Consider the following 17,668-nt stretch of genomic DNA (forward strand, 5'->3'; position numbering starts at 1 on the left):
CCAACATATGTATTGTTGCATTTCTAGAGAAAACATCAATTAAATATAATGTTCAAACTTGCAAATTAGGAAAAAAATTCAGAAATAAAAAAACAACTACCTCTACATATTTGAAGGTCACTTCCCTGCTTCTGGATGAGTTGATCCTAAATAGCCACTTTATCACTTCTGTAACTCAAAAGATAAAGAAATAAGCTATCTGTACCTCAAGGCAAAAGGAGCTTCATTAACAAAGAAGTAAAATCAGATTAGTATCAGATCTGTCAAAAGAAGAATGGCATCTGTACAATACTGGAGGAAAGAAAATGTGGGCCAAGGATGTTAGTCACCGAATTGTGTTTAAGGGAATACTATCAACAAAAAACAAACAAAAACACCAAATTCTGGCAAGGATATGGAAAAATTGGGGGACTATTTCACACTGTTGGTGGGAATGTAAATTAGTTCAACTTTCATGGAAAAGAGTATGGGAGTCCTCAAAAACTAGAAATAGAATTACTTTATGATCCATCAGTTTCATCATTTGCTATATACTTAAAGGAGATGAAATCATTGTACCTACAAGATATTTGTACTCCCATGATTATTGTAGCACAATTCACAATAGTTAAATATGAAATAAACCCAGATGCCCATCAGTAGATGAATGGATAAAGAAAAGGTGCCACCACACACACACAAAAATGGAATTCTATTCAGCCACAGCAAGAATGAAATCCTGTGATTTGCAGCAACATGGATGTAACTGGGGTTCACTATGTAAGGTAGAATAAACTAGGCATGGAAAGAAATACTACATATTCATTCTCCAATTTGTGGAAACTAATAGGTCAACCTAATAAAATAATTGAATGAAGTAGTGGCTACTAAAGATTGGGAAGGGCTTTGGGAGAGAGGTGGGAAAGAAACTCAATAAGGGTCCCTGAAACAGAGTGAGGAATCACTTCTGGTTCTTTAGCATAGTGAGAGAGCTATAGGTTAGAACAATTCATGATATAAAATGAATGAAAAAAGAATATAAATTCCTAGTACATAAAAGTGATTAATGTTTGAAGAGATGGAAATTTGGAGTACCCTGATGTGATTATTACACATTGTATATAAACTACCATTGTACACTTCATGAAGATGTGCAAACATTATGTCTCAATACAAAACACACTGTGATTATCAATAGAAACATAATTTAAAACATGAAGGAGTTTGGAGAATTGTGTACCCATGAGGCCCTCCTAATAAATTCACTGGAGGATGAGTGTTAAACAAAAGATGTTTCAAAAACTTTTAACAAAAAGATTATAGCACTGACTATTTTTCACTGTAGCTCTAAAGCTAGAACAAAAGTAATATTCATTCACTGATGTGTCAATAACTAGATAAACAAGAAAAAATGAGCAAACAGGAGGAAAATAATGTTTAATAGTAATTTCTAATAATATTAGTAAAGATTTTTTAAAATTAGGAAATTCATTAATGTAGTTCATATTAATACACCTAAGAGAAATGAAAAAATCTAAACAGAAGCTAAAATGGCACTTGGAAAACATTCAGAAACTATTTGCATAAAAAATACCCACTTAAGAACATTGGAATGAACGGAATTACTATACCGATTCTACTGATAGTATCTATCCTTACTCTATGTCTACTATCATTTACTGTTCAACATTTTTTGAAGTTATGAAGAAGCTGGATTAGATAGCAATTATAACCACGAAATTTGAAATAGATGATCAACTTTACATAAATACAAAGTGCAAATTTAAACTACACTGAGAAATCATTTCTTACTTTTTAGATTGGCAGAAATCCAAAAGTTTGACAATAGCCCTGTTGACAGGTCTGGAATGAAACAGGTGGTGCTCTGTATGATGAAGGTGGGAGCACAAAATGTTATAACCCCAAGGAGGGCCGATTGGCAAAATCTAAAAGAATTACAGATTCATTTACACTTTGACTCAGAAATCGCACTTCCAGGGCTCTATGGTGAAGTTGTACCACCAAAGTACAAAATGACACATGGACCAGCTATACATATTAGCATTGTTTTTTAAAAGATTAGAGACAACACTTCCAATCAAAGACAACACACTGAATAAAATGTTATAAAGTTGCATTGGGTCATCCTAATAAAAGAGTAAGAAAGAAATCTACATGATGCTCTATTTCTAAAATTTATTAAGTGACAAAAAGCAAGCAACGGTCATGCATATAATTTGTAGCCTTATGAAAAGAAGGGGTATATGTACATATGCATGTGTTTTACAGTGTACACATTATATATGCATGTGTGTGCAAAAGACAACATTGTTGAATGGAGACTACAGTCAGAACTTGGAGGAATACTGACCTGGTACTTGAGTGAAATTAGGAAATAAATTTTGGTATTTCAGTACAAGGAATTTTACATATCTCTCAGGATTGTGCTGATGATAAAATGAAGGCATATTTCTAAGTCTCTGAGAATTTCTTTGATATACATTAGATATTGAATATTTAATTCTTAAAGGAATAACCAAACAGGAACATGTTAAGTGTAGCAAAATGAAAAGTATGAGAGGAGGTCTCAGTGGCTATGGAGATGAGGTATGAAAGAAATAGTGGAGAAAGAAAGCAACATGGATCCTTACTACGATTAACCAAAGACCAAACCAACTGTTGACATCATATTACTTTTACTACTTGTTTACAGAGATCATTGGAACATCAGCTGGAGTGATAGGAACCTCTGGACAATCACCAGGTGTGACTGAGACAACTCTACCATCAGCTGGAGAGACAGGGACAACTCAACCATCTGTTACAGAATTAGAGACAGTAAGACCATCGCCTAAAGTGACAGAGAGTTCTTCACAATCATCTGGAGTTACAGGAAAAACAGTATCATCAGGTAGAGTGACTGGGACTTCTGGATTATCATCAGAAGTGACAAGGAAAACTGAATCATCAGTCAGAGAATCAGAAACATCTGGGCCATCCACTACAGGATCAGAAACAACTATACTATCAACTGGAGTGACAGGAACAACTGCAGTTGAAGTGAGTTCTGGAAAATCATCTGGAGTAAAAGTGACAACTAGATCATCATCTGGTGAATCAGGTACAACAAGACCATTAGTTGAAGAATCTGGTACAACTGGATCATCAGTTGGACATACAAGAACATCTGGACAGTCATCTGGAGTGACAAGAACTGGAGTAACAGAGACAACTGCATCATCATCAGGAGTAACAGAGACAACTGAAACATCAGTTAAAGTGACACCAACAACTGGACAATCACTTGGGGTGACTGGGACAAGAGGATTGTCTGCTACAGGATCTGGAACAAGTGGACCATTAGAGACAACTGAACCATCTACTATAGGGTCAGAAACAACCAGACCTTCATTTACAGGATCTGAGACAACTGGACCCTCATCTAGAGGATTGGTCAGAAGTAGCCCATCAGTCACAGCATCTAGGCAAACAGTACAGTCTGTTGGAGTGACAGAGACATCTGGTCCATCAGGGACAATTTCACCATCTGCTGGAGTTACTGAAAGGATCACGCTGTCACCTGGAGTGACAGAGCTAACTGGTGCATCATCTGAAGGAACAGGGACAACTGCATCATCAGCTGGTACCACCTATGAGGCAGGAAGAACTACAAGAGAACCAGAAAGTAAGGCTTTGTTTGATTAGATTGGATAACTTAGTATTTGGTCAGAGTCCCAGTACTTGAATCTGTATAAATATGGACCACAATTTAAAAAGGTATTGAGAACTGAAATTGATGAATATTGATAGGAGCTTTTCAGAACATTGATTTTATTTTATTTTATTTTATTTTTCTGCATTCAGTACCTTTTTTACTTTTTATTATTTTTTTATTGGTTGTTCAAAACATTACAAAGCTCATGACATATCATCTTTCATACATTTGATTCAAGTGAGTTATGAACTCCCATTTTTACCCCAAATACAAATTGTAGAGTCACATCAAACAAGGGAGAGAATTAAACAACAGCACATGAGGTAGAGAGGGAAGATGACAGAACATTATGATTTTAAATGGATTTCTCAGTCTTCTTGAGAAGTTTGTTTTCATCCTGCTCCTTTAAAATAAAAGGTATAACCAGAAGTTGTGGGGCAGGGTAGTGTTACCACAGGTCCAGTCCCAAGAAGCACAGTTGGAGCACCAAGCTCTGGGGCTACTACTTCAGGAACAAAGCATACATGGCTTGCTTGGTGCTCTGGTGGTGGCCCAACAGAAGCGTGGCTAAGACCCAAACTGTGATAATAAGTATTTTAACCAAGGACTTCAATTTTAGGCAAAATGATCAAGAGATGATCTAGATTCATCAACTTTTAAATTTACAATTAAATATCAGAAAGTTTTATTATTTTTATAAAAGTTAACCATGTAAAAATCATAATCAATTACTTCCTTAACCAGGCACAACTGAAGAGCTATATGGATCCACCACTGGAGCAGAAAGCAGAACCACAGGAACCACACCTGGAAAATCAGGCAAGCAAGAAGGGACACTATTGGCCTAGACTGTAGTGCAACATGAGGTTTTCTGATAATTATGGTAATGGGTGTTCTGTAAGTAAGGAAATCAGAAAATTAGATCAAAATCATCTAGTTCCTAGACTTATCTTTTTATGTGGTTTAGGACTATAACAGAATAGGAATTGTCTTCACAATGTTGATTCCATTAGGAGACAAATCTTAAATGAACTTTAAAACTAAGTTAGGAAAACAATATTGCATACTATCGGACAGCCTGGCACTATTCTAAGTTATACAACATGTAATTAATTTTCACACCAACCAGTGAAATAAGTGCTTTTGTTAACATTTCACATGAGGAAGTCAAGGAGTAGTTTAGCAGGTGCAAGTTAGGAAGAAGTGAAGCTACGAGGTCTGGCACCAGACCTCTTCCTTACCTACTGCACCATACTCCCTCCTGTGGCAATGGATGCCAACTAGTGCAGAAGAGAAAGGTGTCCCCCAAAGGACAGTCCCAGAGGATCCTTAGATACACCAAATTCAAACTCTAAAAGAAAATTTGGTGATTTAAAAAGGCTACCATACCAGAACTATACATAAGGACAAAGTTTGAAATTTTTCATAATAATAGGATTCTCTCAAATAATCCCATTCATCATATTTTTTCATTTAATAATTTTTATTATTTGCCAGCTGTGTGCCAGATACCATCATAGGTGGGTGGATACAGAGGTGAATGAGTTTGATAAGGTCCCTTCTCTTGAGAAAGATTAGCAATAAGAAAAGAAGTACATCAGCAGTAGGATTAGAATTAGGTAAATTGCTGAGAATACGGTGAGTGTGTTAAAAATTGACATTCCACCTGGTGTCCCAAAGAATGAGTAGGCCCCAGTCTGATAAAGAGGTTAAGCAGAGAGGAAAATGGAAATGAAGTTCTAGGTGGAAATCACAGGCTGTTGGAGAGTTGATGGCAGAAGGCAGCCAGGATGGTTGATGCCTCATGTGGCCATCTAGGAAGCAGGAAAAAGGTGGATGATGGAAGAAAGAAGGAACTTGATCATGAGATCCTTGCAGGCCTAGTGAAGGATCTTAGACTTGTTCCTAAGAGCTAAGGGAAGCCATCAAAAGGTCTGAGATTGAAGAGTGACTCCAGGAACACATTTTTTTTTTTTTTTAAATCAGAATACAGTGTGAACAAGGATGGCTTAAGGTGAGAACAGAAGCAGAGATTTGTTTGGAGGGTACTGCTGAGTCACCACAGAGACCCTAGTTTCAAATAAACTAAGGTGGCTGGTGCAAGGAAATGGAAAGACCCTCACAATTTGGAGGTACCATCAAAAGGATTTGGTAATGATTTGAATTGGGGATTTGGTTAACAGTAATTTTCAAGCTGACCCATTCAGTTTTTAGGATGATGATATCATTTATTGAAACAGGGAGTGTTAAAGGAATAGCAGTTTACGGTAGGAAAGTCCCAAGTTCAGGTTTGAATGAATTCAATTTGAGATATCAAGGAGAAGTCCAAATGAAAATTATCTGTGCTACTAAAATCCTTTTTAATTTGTTTTAATTTCAGGTACAACTGGAGTGTTGGCTACAACTTCTACAGGTGTGAGGGGCAGAAGCACTCCTTTCACATCAGGTACTAGAACCACAGCACCTCCATTCAGGGTGGTTCTGTTTCTAAATATCTGGGTGGTGTTGTAGTAAAATAAGAGTGCTGCTTACCACTTCCCACTCTGAATCTCAGGTTCCACAGGAAATTTCCCTCACTCAACAATTGCACTAGGAAGTACCACTATTGGTAAGTCAGTAGGGGATGTCAGATGTATTTTTTTTTTTTTTACTTGTTTTCATGCTCATTGGCTAATTCAGATTAGTTAAATAACCTATGGCCTTGATGACATTACCTCATTTAATTCTTTGAATATAAATTGTTACCTAATTTTTCTCATGATGAACTTACCAAAGACATCGCCTAATTTGGTTTAGGTTCTACAGCAAGTAAAATGGTGGAACAATAGTTTTACTTCTGTACTAACTCCAAAGACTGGGCTTTTCAGTGTGATACCATCATCCTCTAAAGCAAAATGCACAATTATCTTTAATAATCCATTAATAAATCTAGCTTTTAAAATAGCAAGGCATAAATGTTTCCCATTTCTAACTATTAAATTTCTTTTTATTGCCTGCTTCTGAAGTTCTAAGTTTTAAAATATGCTGACAAACTGACATTTATTATTCTCAAACAAGATTTGGAGCATTTTATTTGACAAAACTGTAATATTATTGTTTTATAAATAAAAAATAGCTTTTTACATTACTTCAACCTCACATAAAAATTGCAGATGCTTAGAGGGCAATTTGTTTCTCCTAACACTAAATAAATGGACTAAATTATTTTTGCAAGTCTTCAGTAATTATCTAAACTTGAAGAATAATAATACACTCAGTATCATAGTCATTTCTCAATTTGTATCAAATAGAAGGTAGGCTTTAGGGACTAAATTTTTCATTATTAGTTTAAGGAATAGATTGCTCACACATTTTCCTAGCCAAGAGTTATTCTGTATTTATTATAACTACTGTTATTAAGTCCACTTAGGTAATTTGATCTTATTGCTAACTGATCTCTAGAAAATAATAATTTGATCATTTACTTCAAACTAGATTAATAATGATTCCTTATTCAAGCCATATTTATATCAATGTAAATGAATTGGCATGATATTTATTATATATTGGTCATCTTAATACAATGCCATAGCTACAAGTGAGTGACTATTGGGGAACAGTATGTATTTCATCACTTTTAGCATTTTCTAAATTCAAGATTTAATGTTTAGCTGAATTGAAACAAAATTTAAATGTGTGCAAGCATTTTACCTGGGGAAAAAAGCAATTATTTGTTTTCAGTTTGATAATTTCTAATCATAGATGATTCTTTAAAACACTTTGTAGTTTATCTCCCTCAAAGACCTCTCATTCCTACTTAAATTTCTAAGATAGTCTACTAGAGAAGTAATGTATATGTTTTTTACTATAAATTTTACATAACATTTAAAGCACTGAAATGAATTTTAAAAATAAAATTCAAGTATATTTTCTAATGGAAACGTGAATCTAATCTTTCAATTAGGTGTTCGTGATATTCCAGGTATATACATTCAAGGTAAACTGAAATGAAAGTCACATAAAAATAAGTTTCTGCCAACTGAAATGTTGAAAGTATATAAGGGAATATGACATTCTTAACAGATTATAATAAATTTTTCTGTATTTCCCTCATACATAAATTGATCATTTTGAATTTAATTAGATAAAAATGGACATTTGTAAATATATTTTTGTTTTTAAATTTTAGAGCCATCGAATCAGACTACAGTAGAAGGTGAGATAATATGAGATTATAAATGTATATTTGGGGAAAATGGTCACATTAACTAGAATAGAAAACATGGTAACAGAAATCTGAATTTATCATATTAACTAAACAAGAATACCAACTTAGGTTTTGGTAGCATAGGGCTTTTGCTTTTTCTGTTCCTCTGTCTTAAAACATAATAAATGTGTATTGGTTCCCTTACATAATTATTAAATTCTATACTTATTGTACATAAGTATACAAGTTCATAAGTATACAAGTTCAAACAAAAATAACACCAAGAATGTCCCCCTAACTTAAGAGCAGCACTACTAGAGACCTTGGCACTTTAGTATCATGAAAATTATTTACCTTTACTGCATTCTAATGTCTCTTATTGAACTTAATAGTTTTAAAAGATAAGCAATAGAAGTTCATTCTTCAGAACATCTCACTTTTTCTTAATTATTATGCCTTCCTAGTTCTTTTAGCATTTACATTAGAATATAAGCTCCTTGAAAGCAGAGTTTTGTATTTTTTTTTTTTTTTACAATTATGAACCTTATCTGATGAGGTGTTCAGCTGTCATACTTGTCCACTTGATCTACTGGATTCTGCCTTTGTTGAAAGACCATGCGTCATCTATTATGTATCAATCAAGTGAACTTTGTAGATCAGAAGCACACAATCTATCTGAATTTCATTTGGGTGCCTTGTTTCAATATCTTGTGTGAATCATGTGGGCATTATCTTTCCTAATTTGTGGTGAAGAAATTGAGGTTCAGAGATTTCAACCTGCTTTAAACCAGTGTAGTCTTCTTGATTTCAAGATCTGAATTCTTTCTATTTGCTGTTTCCTTAGTTGAAGGAGTTACTGCATCCATACCCTCACTAACCTTTAGTCTGGAGTATTGAGGCAAGTTTTCTCTATTGTCAGGTGCAGTAGTGTTCAGTGTTTCTATATTATTATCTCTGCTAATGTCATTCCCGACATCAGTATATTTTAGTAGCTACCCACTGTCCTTCAAATAAATTCTAAATCCCTTAGTCCATCATTTGAGTACTAATCTACTTCCCAAACTTATTTCTCATTATGTTCTTTCACACATTCATACCAATATTTGGCATCACCGAATTATTTGTTGATAGTGTTATAAAGTTTCTAAGAATTTATTTAACCAACTAGTCATTTGAAATTTATTTTCTCGAATTTAGCTTGTAATTCAGGCTAACTTTACAGCTATTTTTTATTCTATATTTATGCAACATTTTTCTGTATTTACCCAAACCTTGCTGCTCCTTGATGTGACTTTTCCTAGATTTCTAACAGACAAATCCCAACCAATGGTAAAGATCTTGTTCAGATTCCTTGATTCCACCAACCAGGAGTAATACTCAATGGCTTCCCACTTTCTCTGGTAGTCAGCACATGCAAAATCCCTTTTGAAGCAGAGAGCTAAGGAACTAAGAATAAGCCTGATAATAAACCAGGTAAACGTGAGAGAAAATCATCTTTAATCTTTGTTCTAGATGTCCTTTTCTGTATCTCCTGACAAAGTCACTCTATATGTTTGGGGGATGGAACAGTCCAAAGGGAAAAACTCAGAGGATTATGTATTTGCAAAGTGCTTCCAAAAGGCTATCTGTTGTAACAAAGGAAAACATACATGGAATGTAGAACATACATGGAATGATTCACTGAAGTGACCACTGGGCTCTTGTTTCAGGTGTTACTGGCACAACTCTTGCCCCTGGAAGTTTGAACACAGGTGATGAAAAGCTGGGTGGATTTTTTCTTTGGGGACTTCTCTGAAGGAGATACTTCCTTAGGTTTTATTTCTAGACCAGATCATACCTATACTAATCCAGAATACTTGATATTTTTCCAACTATGTCTTTCTTTTCCTGTCTCAGAGGCTACCACATCCCTCCAAGGAAATGGAATAGTCCCAACTGAGGCTGTAAAGTCATTAACTGCACTTTTCCCCAGTAAATAGTATTTTCTAGAATGTAGCCACACCATCTTATTCCTCCATCTTAAGTACTTTTGTAAATGACAAACAGCTACTGAATAATAGTTAACAAGAATTAGGACCCTGAAATTTTGTTCTACCCCGGAGAATCCATAAAGGTACCAGGCAATGATGTCTCTAGCAGGCAGATAGATACAGGGGTACTGTGAAAAGGAAAAGTTCCTTGACCAAATATACTTAGTAAAATTTATTTGAGCAAAACAAAAGAATGATTCACTAATCATGTCTATCAGCTCCCTGATCCAGAGCAGACTCTAAGAACTCTAACAACATAATCAGAAAGATTTATGGAAAAATGAAAGAAATAGTAAATAACTTTATTTGTTACTGTTTTAACCAGTCAACTGTTTATGACTACCAAGCTTCTGCAACCAACCAGAATTTCATTACTGGTTACTGTGATTAAACTCTTCGTTGGTTTACTTTGTTGGGCCCAATAAAAGTGCTCAGTTAGAAGCCAGGGCCTCCTACAAAATATTATTTAACAACACTGAGAAACTTATTTCCTGGAACTAAAGCTTAAAAAAAAGAGATCAAGAGTCTAGAACTTCATCAGAAAATTTGCTATGGGAAAGAAATGCTAAATAGGAAACATATGCATTAATTCTGAAAACTGGTGCAGCCAATATAGAAAGCAGTATGGAGTTTCCTTGTAAAATTGGAAATGGAACCACCATTGGACCCAGGTATTCCACTCCTTGGTCTATACCCAAAGGTCTTAAAAACAGCATTACTACATGGACACAGCTACATCAATGTTTTTAGTAGCACAATTCACAATATCTAAAGTGTGGAACCAACCTAGATGCCCTTCAATAGATGAATGGATAAAGAAAATGTGGTATATATACACAATGGAATATTATTCAGCATTAAGAGAGAATAAAATTATGGCATTTGCAGGTAAATGGATGGAGTTGCAGAATATAATGCTAAGTGAAGTTAGCCAATCCCAAAAAACCAAATGCCAAATGTTTTCTCTGATATAAGGATGTTGATTCATAATGTGATTAGGAGGGGAAGATAGATGAACTCTTGATAGGGCAAAGGGAAGGGAGGGTCATGGAGGGAGCATGGGGGTAGAAAAGACAGTGGAATGAGATGGACATCATTACCCTAAGTACATGTACAAAGACATGAATGGTGTGACTCTACTTTGTATATAATCAGAGATATGAAAAATTGTTCTATATGTGTAATATGAATTGCATTCTGCTGTCACATAAAATTTTAAAAAAAGCTCAAAGGAACTCAATACAGGTAGGAAATATAGAATTTTAAATAGCAATGCTCAAGCTTGGCATGAGTACCATTTCTTCATTATTTTAGTAACTTCTGGTAGTGTCTCAGGTAAAACTCGGGAACCTGGACATTACATCACAGGTAAATCACCACATACTGAGTAATCCAGGAGGGGGTCATTTAGATGATACAGTAGCTCAGTTATGTTAGTTCTTAACTCCTTTCCTTCCTTTATCTCTTAGGGGCCACAACTGGCATAGGGACCACTAGAACAGAACTGCCAGGAGGTAAGCATTGTTCTGAGACTATGGGTTCCATTATTTGGGACTGATGACGTTTTCTCAAGGACACCCCATGCTAGGCCAAACTCAACTGTTAATCCCTCTGGATCTGCCTGCATTCGGGTGCTTCAGCCCAATATTCCTGAGTCCTGATCCTGGTAGCCAGAGTTGAATTTCTCACTATGCCTAGTTTATGAAATTTCTTTTCACAGATACCACCATTGTGTTTCCTGAAGTCAAAAGCACTTCAGAAGTTTCCAACACAGGTAATGTTACATAAGTGAAGTCCAATCTGGATTTTACTCTTAAATGAAAGTTTTGGGCATGTCGTGTGTTATGTGTGCATGTTATAAGAACCCAAGAAATATATTTCATGTTAAATATCCAAAGTATCACAAGTGATATTTAGAAAAAATATTCATCTCCGATTTTCCTCCCTCTACAGTCACTCTGGTTACTCCAGAGAAACATGAAACAAGAAGTAAAAAATGCATAACATCTAGAGTCTAGAGATGTTCATTTTAAAGGCAGCTATGAATTTTCAGCTGAGATGACATGAGAGTGTGACATTCTTGATTTGTCATTTGGAGCATTAAATCCTCATGGAGGATCTTGCATTGTAAGACCACTATGCTTCCATGATGGATTGGGACAGATTGCTGTATTTATTTTGTCTTGTTTTTAAATATCACTGGAGTAGGCTCTGACATCTGTTCAATTAGAAATGTCTAACAGAGTTGAAATAACAAGAAATCATCTCTACAGACATTCACAGGAAATTATGTATTTTTGTAGGGCTACTCTAATAAAAATAGTACAAAATAACTTGTTCCATTATCCCAAATCACCAGAACTTAGTGTTGTACCACTTCCTCCTCCAGAGGCCACAACCTCCACAGAAGGTATTGGCATCACCAGAGTTGGATTCAAAACAGGTGAGGGGCAGAAACTCATGTCTTTGTGGTTATCGTGAATCACAGCAATCCTAGGAGAGCATGCAAAGAGAAGTTTCTGGAGATATATTTACTAATACTGAAGATTTTGGTCAACTAATTCCTTTTCAATTTTGAAAATTTTCCTGAAAAGCTTTCAATATGAGTCCAGAATAACAGTTATAATTCTTATGATCAGATATGATGGACACATTAATTGTTCTGAGTAATTATGTTGTGGAATCACAAATATCACAATCTTTTGAGAGGGAAAGGGTGATGAAATTTCCTATTCCTGAGAAATATAGAGGAGCTCCAAGAACCCAAGAAACACAACTGCACTGTACAAATGTTTGATCTTCATAAATGAAGAGCCAGACATCTTCACAATGTCTGGAGTTCTCAGCACATTGAAACCTTCCTTTGTGTCCCCGCCACAGCAAGTACCACTGTGGCATCAGAGTGTCAAGTCACTGGGAGTAAAACGGGTGTGTGGGAGAAGCCCTCCTTATCTCCCTGACTCAGAATGCCTGGAAGGTTGAGAACATTGTCACTTTCATTGTTTTTCTTACTACAATGGTTAATGAGAAAATATATCTGGCTCCTTATAGGGGAAGAACCCAGGAATAAACCAACTAGCCATGATGAAGACAAGCTTAACCTCTTTCTAGAGGCAGAGCTTTAGGAACAAAACACTGAGTGCCATGGTAACCATGGTCCTCTTTGTGTTTCAGCCACAACTGGGGTGGTTCCTGGCACAACTGTTGCCCCTGGCAGTTCCAGTACAGGTGAGTCTCAGGTTGTCAGGGAGCTCTTGAGTTATCCTCCCATAATGAGATTTCTCCTCTGGTGTTATTCTTTATAGAAATAATGTCATATTTTTTCATGGTCTTGGAATATTTTCCAAATGTTTATCCTGTTTTCTGTCTTTCAGAAGCCACAACTTCTCTAGGAAGAACCGGAGCAACAAGGGGGGGGACAGCCATAGGTGAGTACTGATAGGCCATTACATTCATTTCTAATAATACTCAAAAGCTGGTGAAATGTATCCAGATCACTCACTTCTCCCCTATTCAAACTTATTATAAAAAATATTACCACTGTTCATTGACTAAAGTTCATGAACTAAAAGTTTCATTATTTCTGATGTTTTAGCAGACTCTCCTCCCCGCTCCCCCCGAATGAAATCATGCAACTATTTGACAGTTACACAGATGATGTAGAGAGAGTCTCTCTCCGTTACTGAATTCTACAGGAGTGGATACTGTAATTAAAAATTCCTTTGGTAGATTTTTGGTGGGAACAATATTATATGAAGAACATACAAGATCATCTTCTGTCATTTAAAGCCAAGTTTATTGAAATAGTAAACAATTACATAGATTTTTATTCATATATTTGCTTGCTACCTTATGTTGAGAAGGAAATGACCCATGACTATTTTTCTGTAACAGCTACTACTAGTGTAGTCTCTGGAAAGACTCTGGAACCTGGGAATCACAACACAGGTGAGTCAAAAGCAATTGTGAGAGGTTCCCCAAGTGCTTTATCAGGTAATGTGTTCCTAAGGTAATATAACCATGTACTTCCCCATATTCCAGACTTTATAATGCTTTTTTTTTTTTTCAGAGGCCTCAAGTTCCACAGGAGGAAGTGAGACCAGCCAATCTGAAGGGCCAAGAGGTAAGAACTCTTAGGTCTAATACTAACAAAGCTTATCATTTCCTTGTTTTGTGTCCTTAAGTAAATAAATAAATATGGAGGTGGGTTAAAGAAAGAAGGTTACATCTGGTCAGGAGGCATGATATCTTCATCTGACAACATCAGGTAGTTCTTCTAAGGAACTTGAGAAACATGGTTATCCAAGTCAGTATTTCCATTGTGTTCTATTTGAGCTAGATTTTTGGACACCTGGATGAGGCTCACCAACCTATAGAAGCTGCTCACTACTCCCCATTATCTCCACTCTGCTCATTATGATTCCTCAGAATAGTGTACTTATCATGTGCTACCATCTATCATATATTATGCTTGTTTATTTTCTGTGTTCCTTCCTTTGCAAATATAAATCACATGAAACACAGATCTTTGTTCTTCCCCATGAAAGAAGACACTAAGGAAATGCTTAAAAAATTTAGTTTGAGTGTGACACTGTTCACTTCAACCGGTACTGTCATAATTTCACTTGGGGTTAGCGGCAGTGTCCTTATCCATCTGGATTTCCAGGAACCAGAGTTTGCAGAGCTATCTGCTGGACAGCAGGGAGGAGAGCAACCTGCTAGTCATCCCTTGGCTATCAGGACCCCCATCTTTATGCAACTTGCCTTTTCCTCCCACAGAATTTACTAACATCTAATGCATGATTGTTCTTTGCTGTCTCCAGTTGGCAAAATGTGAACTACATTAGGAAAGAGATATTTGAATATTTTGCTTAGTGATACATCAATAGTGCAGAGAATATAAGGTTAAAAAATGTACAGTTTTAAAGTTTTTCCATCTATTTAATGGATGTCACTGTGATTTTACCTGGAGTCATCAGTAGTACACAGAGCTCCAAGCTAGACCAGAATAGAACAAATAAAATCATCATTTGAAAGTTTTAGAGTTCAGAAGTTCTCTTTGAAATACCAGAATATCAAAATACTTCAATTAGTAGATAAGTAAAAATAAGAAAGATGAATCCATCATCTACCTTTTTTCTTATTTTAAGCTACCTCAGTCACATCAAGGAAACCTGGGACTGGAAGTGAAACGGGTAAGGGAGAGATGAGATACTCTTCCATGTTTAGTGGGCTGTACGAAGAGAGCCTGGAGAGTAACAGTGATCGATGGGTGGGCTAGGAAATAAAATGGTTATTCGTGTGTCCCTTCCCTCAGAGGCAGACCTTCTCAGGAAAGGTCTTCCCATGGTATCAGCTCATGTAGCTACTTATGATACTGATCAAGAATTTAATGCTATGGTGATCCATTTATTTGTGTGTGTGTGTGTGTGTGTGTGTGTGTGTGTGTGTGTTGGGTACTATAGGGAAGTTCTCTAGGCCAGTCCTTATATTTGTAAGTTTCTACACAAGTTGGTTAATGAGAAGGATATCATATTTATTTAACTTTATAACATAGTTAGTAGACCTGCTCAGATGATAATAATTATACTTATATATCTCAGGATCCCAAATTCCCAAACTTTACCATTTTCATTATTTCCTCCCTTAGAGGCAATAACTTCAACAGAAAGCAGCAGTACTTCTGAAAATGGATCCAGAGCAGGTGAAGCTGAACACACTACCGTATGGGGATTAGTATGAATTATGACTCTCCATAGGCTCACTTGTTTGGAGATATACTTTTCTGCAGAATGGTTCTCAGTTACATTAGGTATTTTCTTATACAGAACATATTCTGAAAAAGGTCTTAGTACCAGCATCTAGCCTCAAACCTGTATCTTTCTCAAGCTTGGCTGGTTGTATAGTTGGAATGAAGGGTGTCTTCCATAATATATGTATCACAAAGGTATTAGGGGAGCTAAAGCATACTCTATTCCTTGGAGGAAGATTTACCTATTTTGATTGCTTTAATGATATGGGTCATAGGAGATGCACAGAGTTCTCATCTGACTGGGAAGCAAGGAAAGAGCTCTTTGAAAATGCTATACCAAGCTTCTTTCGAGAAAAAGGTTTTACGGAGACAAACACAGTGAACCACTGTGATGATTTCAGACCCTTTGTTTTACAGCCACCACTGGGTTAACCCCTGTTACAACTGTAGCCCCTAGCAGTTCCAACACAGGTAAGTCATTAAGGTGCCAGAGAATCTTCCACAAGTCCCTCTTCAATGAGGTTTTTCCTTCCATGTTCCCCTCTGTGGGAGAACTACCATGGCTTCCCAATTATCTATCTCTTGTTTTACCCCTTCTTAGAAGCTACAACTTCTGTAGGAGAAGGTGAAACACCAAGAGAGGAACTAATCACAGGTGAGCTCTGTTGAGGCACAAACTATACTTTCTAATGATGTTCTAATAGTCTTGCCTGAAACATACAAATATCCTGAAATTTCCATTTGCCATATTAAAAATATCAGCCCAACATTTGATATCAATAAATACAGCTCAGAAATGTTTAACATTTCCTTTTCATGTCTTTTGTTCAGGACCGTTCATAAGGGGATCATAGGGCCCATTTCCTGACATGTATGAATATGATTTGGGTCCAAATTCACCTCCCTATAACTAAACTGTACAAAAGGAACTGGTAGCGGAGGACTCTCTCTCTAAACTTGGAAGGGAATAGTGTATAAAAGTATAATTACATCTTAAATATATAAAGCTCAAATATAAAACTATATTGCTATATTTGAAGAAACAAAGTTTTGTTTCAAGAATTTATACCCATTTTATGAAGGATCATGATTAGACCAAATAACCACAATGCTCTTCTTATTTTAGTCACTACAGAGGGAATCTCTGTCAAAACTCTGGAACCTGGAAGTGCCAACACAGGTCAGGAATCCTGAACATAACCTTTTGGTCAATGTATTCTATTAGACCCCCATTACATTCTGTGCAGTCTTTATAACTTCCATTGTTTTTTCTCTCAGAGGCTACAACTTTTGCAGGAGACCACAGGACCACTCAAGCAGAACTGTCTGGTAAGCTTTTCAGGTTGAGGTCTAAGGCTCTCCTCATATCTGTATTTGGGTTGTTGTAGTGAATGAATAGTATGCCGGAGGGGCCAGCATTCTCTTTGGGGCCACATTATGCCCTAACAATCTGAGCAGTTATTCTGCCCGGGAATTCCATGGCCTGGGGAATGTCTGCCAGGCTGTCCTCAGGATCCTGGCTTAGAGACTTTTTCTTTTGAAAAAAAGAAGAGCATGTTGTATATATTCCTTTGACTTCCAGTCCTCATCTATTTAACTTTTCTTCCATAGTTTTTCACATTGTCATTTTTTTCCACTTATTCTATGTTTTCTATTTTTTCTTACTAGAATGCTTCACAAAGGAACTATTAGAATCCCCTTAAAAATATTAAAACCATACTTTATTTTCTCCCTCTGGCATTCTAAGGGTATATATCCCTGGAAGTGAAACAGTGATCTAAAGTCCTATCCTTCCCCCTGCTGCATAGTAAAAGGGAAACCCAGTAGCAGTATATCTACCCTCAGGTGGCCTGGGGAATGGAACACTAGGCAGTTGTTTATTTTCCATTATTTTTTGAGAGAAACTGTTCTGAGGAAAGGGCATCCGGTGCTTTAAGGCCACACAGATGCTCCCAAGATTAATTGGAGAAGTGAAGCCTTATGGTTTACTTTTTTTTTTTTTTTTT

At 36.2% G+C, this 17,668-nt stretch overlaps 1 protein-coding gene across 1 annotated transcript in view; it reads left to right on the forward strand.

The window, feature by feature from the left end:
• LOC125616624 (mucin-19-like) overlaps positions 1-17,668 on the forward strand; it is a 98,638-nt gene that overhangs the window by 63,497 nt on the left and 17,473 nt on the right. The window contains exons 63-81 of the mRNA XM_048802441.1: positions 2,693-3,664; positions 4,439-4,513; positions 6,075-6,140; positions 6,249-6,302; positions 7,863-7,889; positions 9,590-9,631; positions 11,380-11,424; positions 11,631-11,684; positions 12,300-12,353; positions 13,085-13,138; positions 13,285-13,338; positions 13,805-13,858; positions 13,980-14,033; positions 15,061-15,105; positions 15,561-15,614; positions 16,080-16,133; positions 16,264-16,317; positions 16,789-16,842; positions 16,941-16,991. Coding sequence (XP_048658398.1) covers positions 2,693-3,664; positions 4,439-4,513; positions 6,075-6,140; positions 6,249-6,302; positions 7,863-7,889; positions 9,590-9,631; positions 11,380-11,424; positions 11,631-11,684; positions 12,300-12,353; positions 13,085-13,138; positions 13,285-13,338; positions 13,805-13,858; positions 13,980-14,033; positions 15,061-15,105; positions 15,561-15,614; positions 16,080-16,133; positions 16,264-16,317; positions 16,789-16,842; positions 16,941-16,991 — 1,917 coding nt within the window. The remainder of the gene's footprint in view (positions 1-2,692; positions 3,665-4,438; positions 4,514-6,074; positions 6,141-6,248; positions 6,303-7,862; positions 7,890-9,589; positions 9,632-11,379; positions 11,425-11,630; positions 11,685-12,299; positions 12,354-13,084; positions 13,139-13,284; positions 13,339-13,804; positions 13,859-13,979; positions 14,034-15,060; positions 15,106-15,560; positions 15,615-16,079; positions 16,134-16,263; positions 16,318-16,788; positions 16,843-16,940; positions 16,992-17,668) is intronic.

Source organism: Marmota marmota, unplaced genomic scaffold (assembly GCF_001458135.2).
Source record: "Marmota marmota marmota unplaced genomic scaffold, marMar, whole genome shotgun sequence".
In the NCBI taxonomy this organism is placed as follows: domain Eukaryota; kingdom Metazoa; phylum Chordata; class Mammalia; order Rodentia; family Sciuridae; genus Marmota; species Marmota marmota.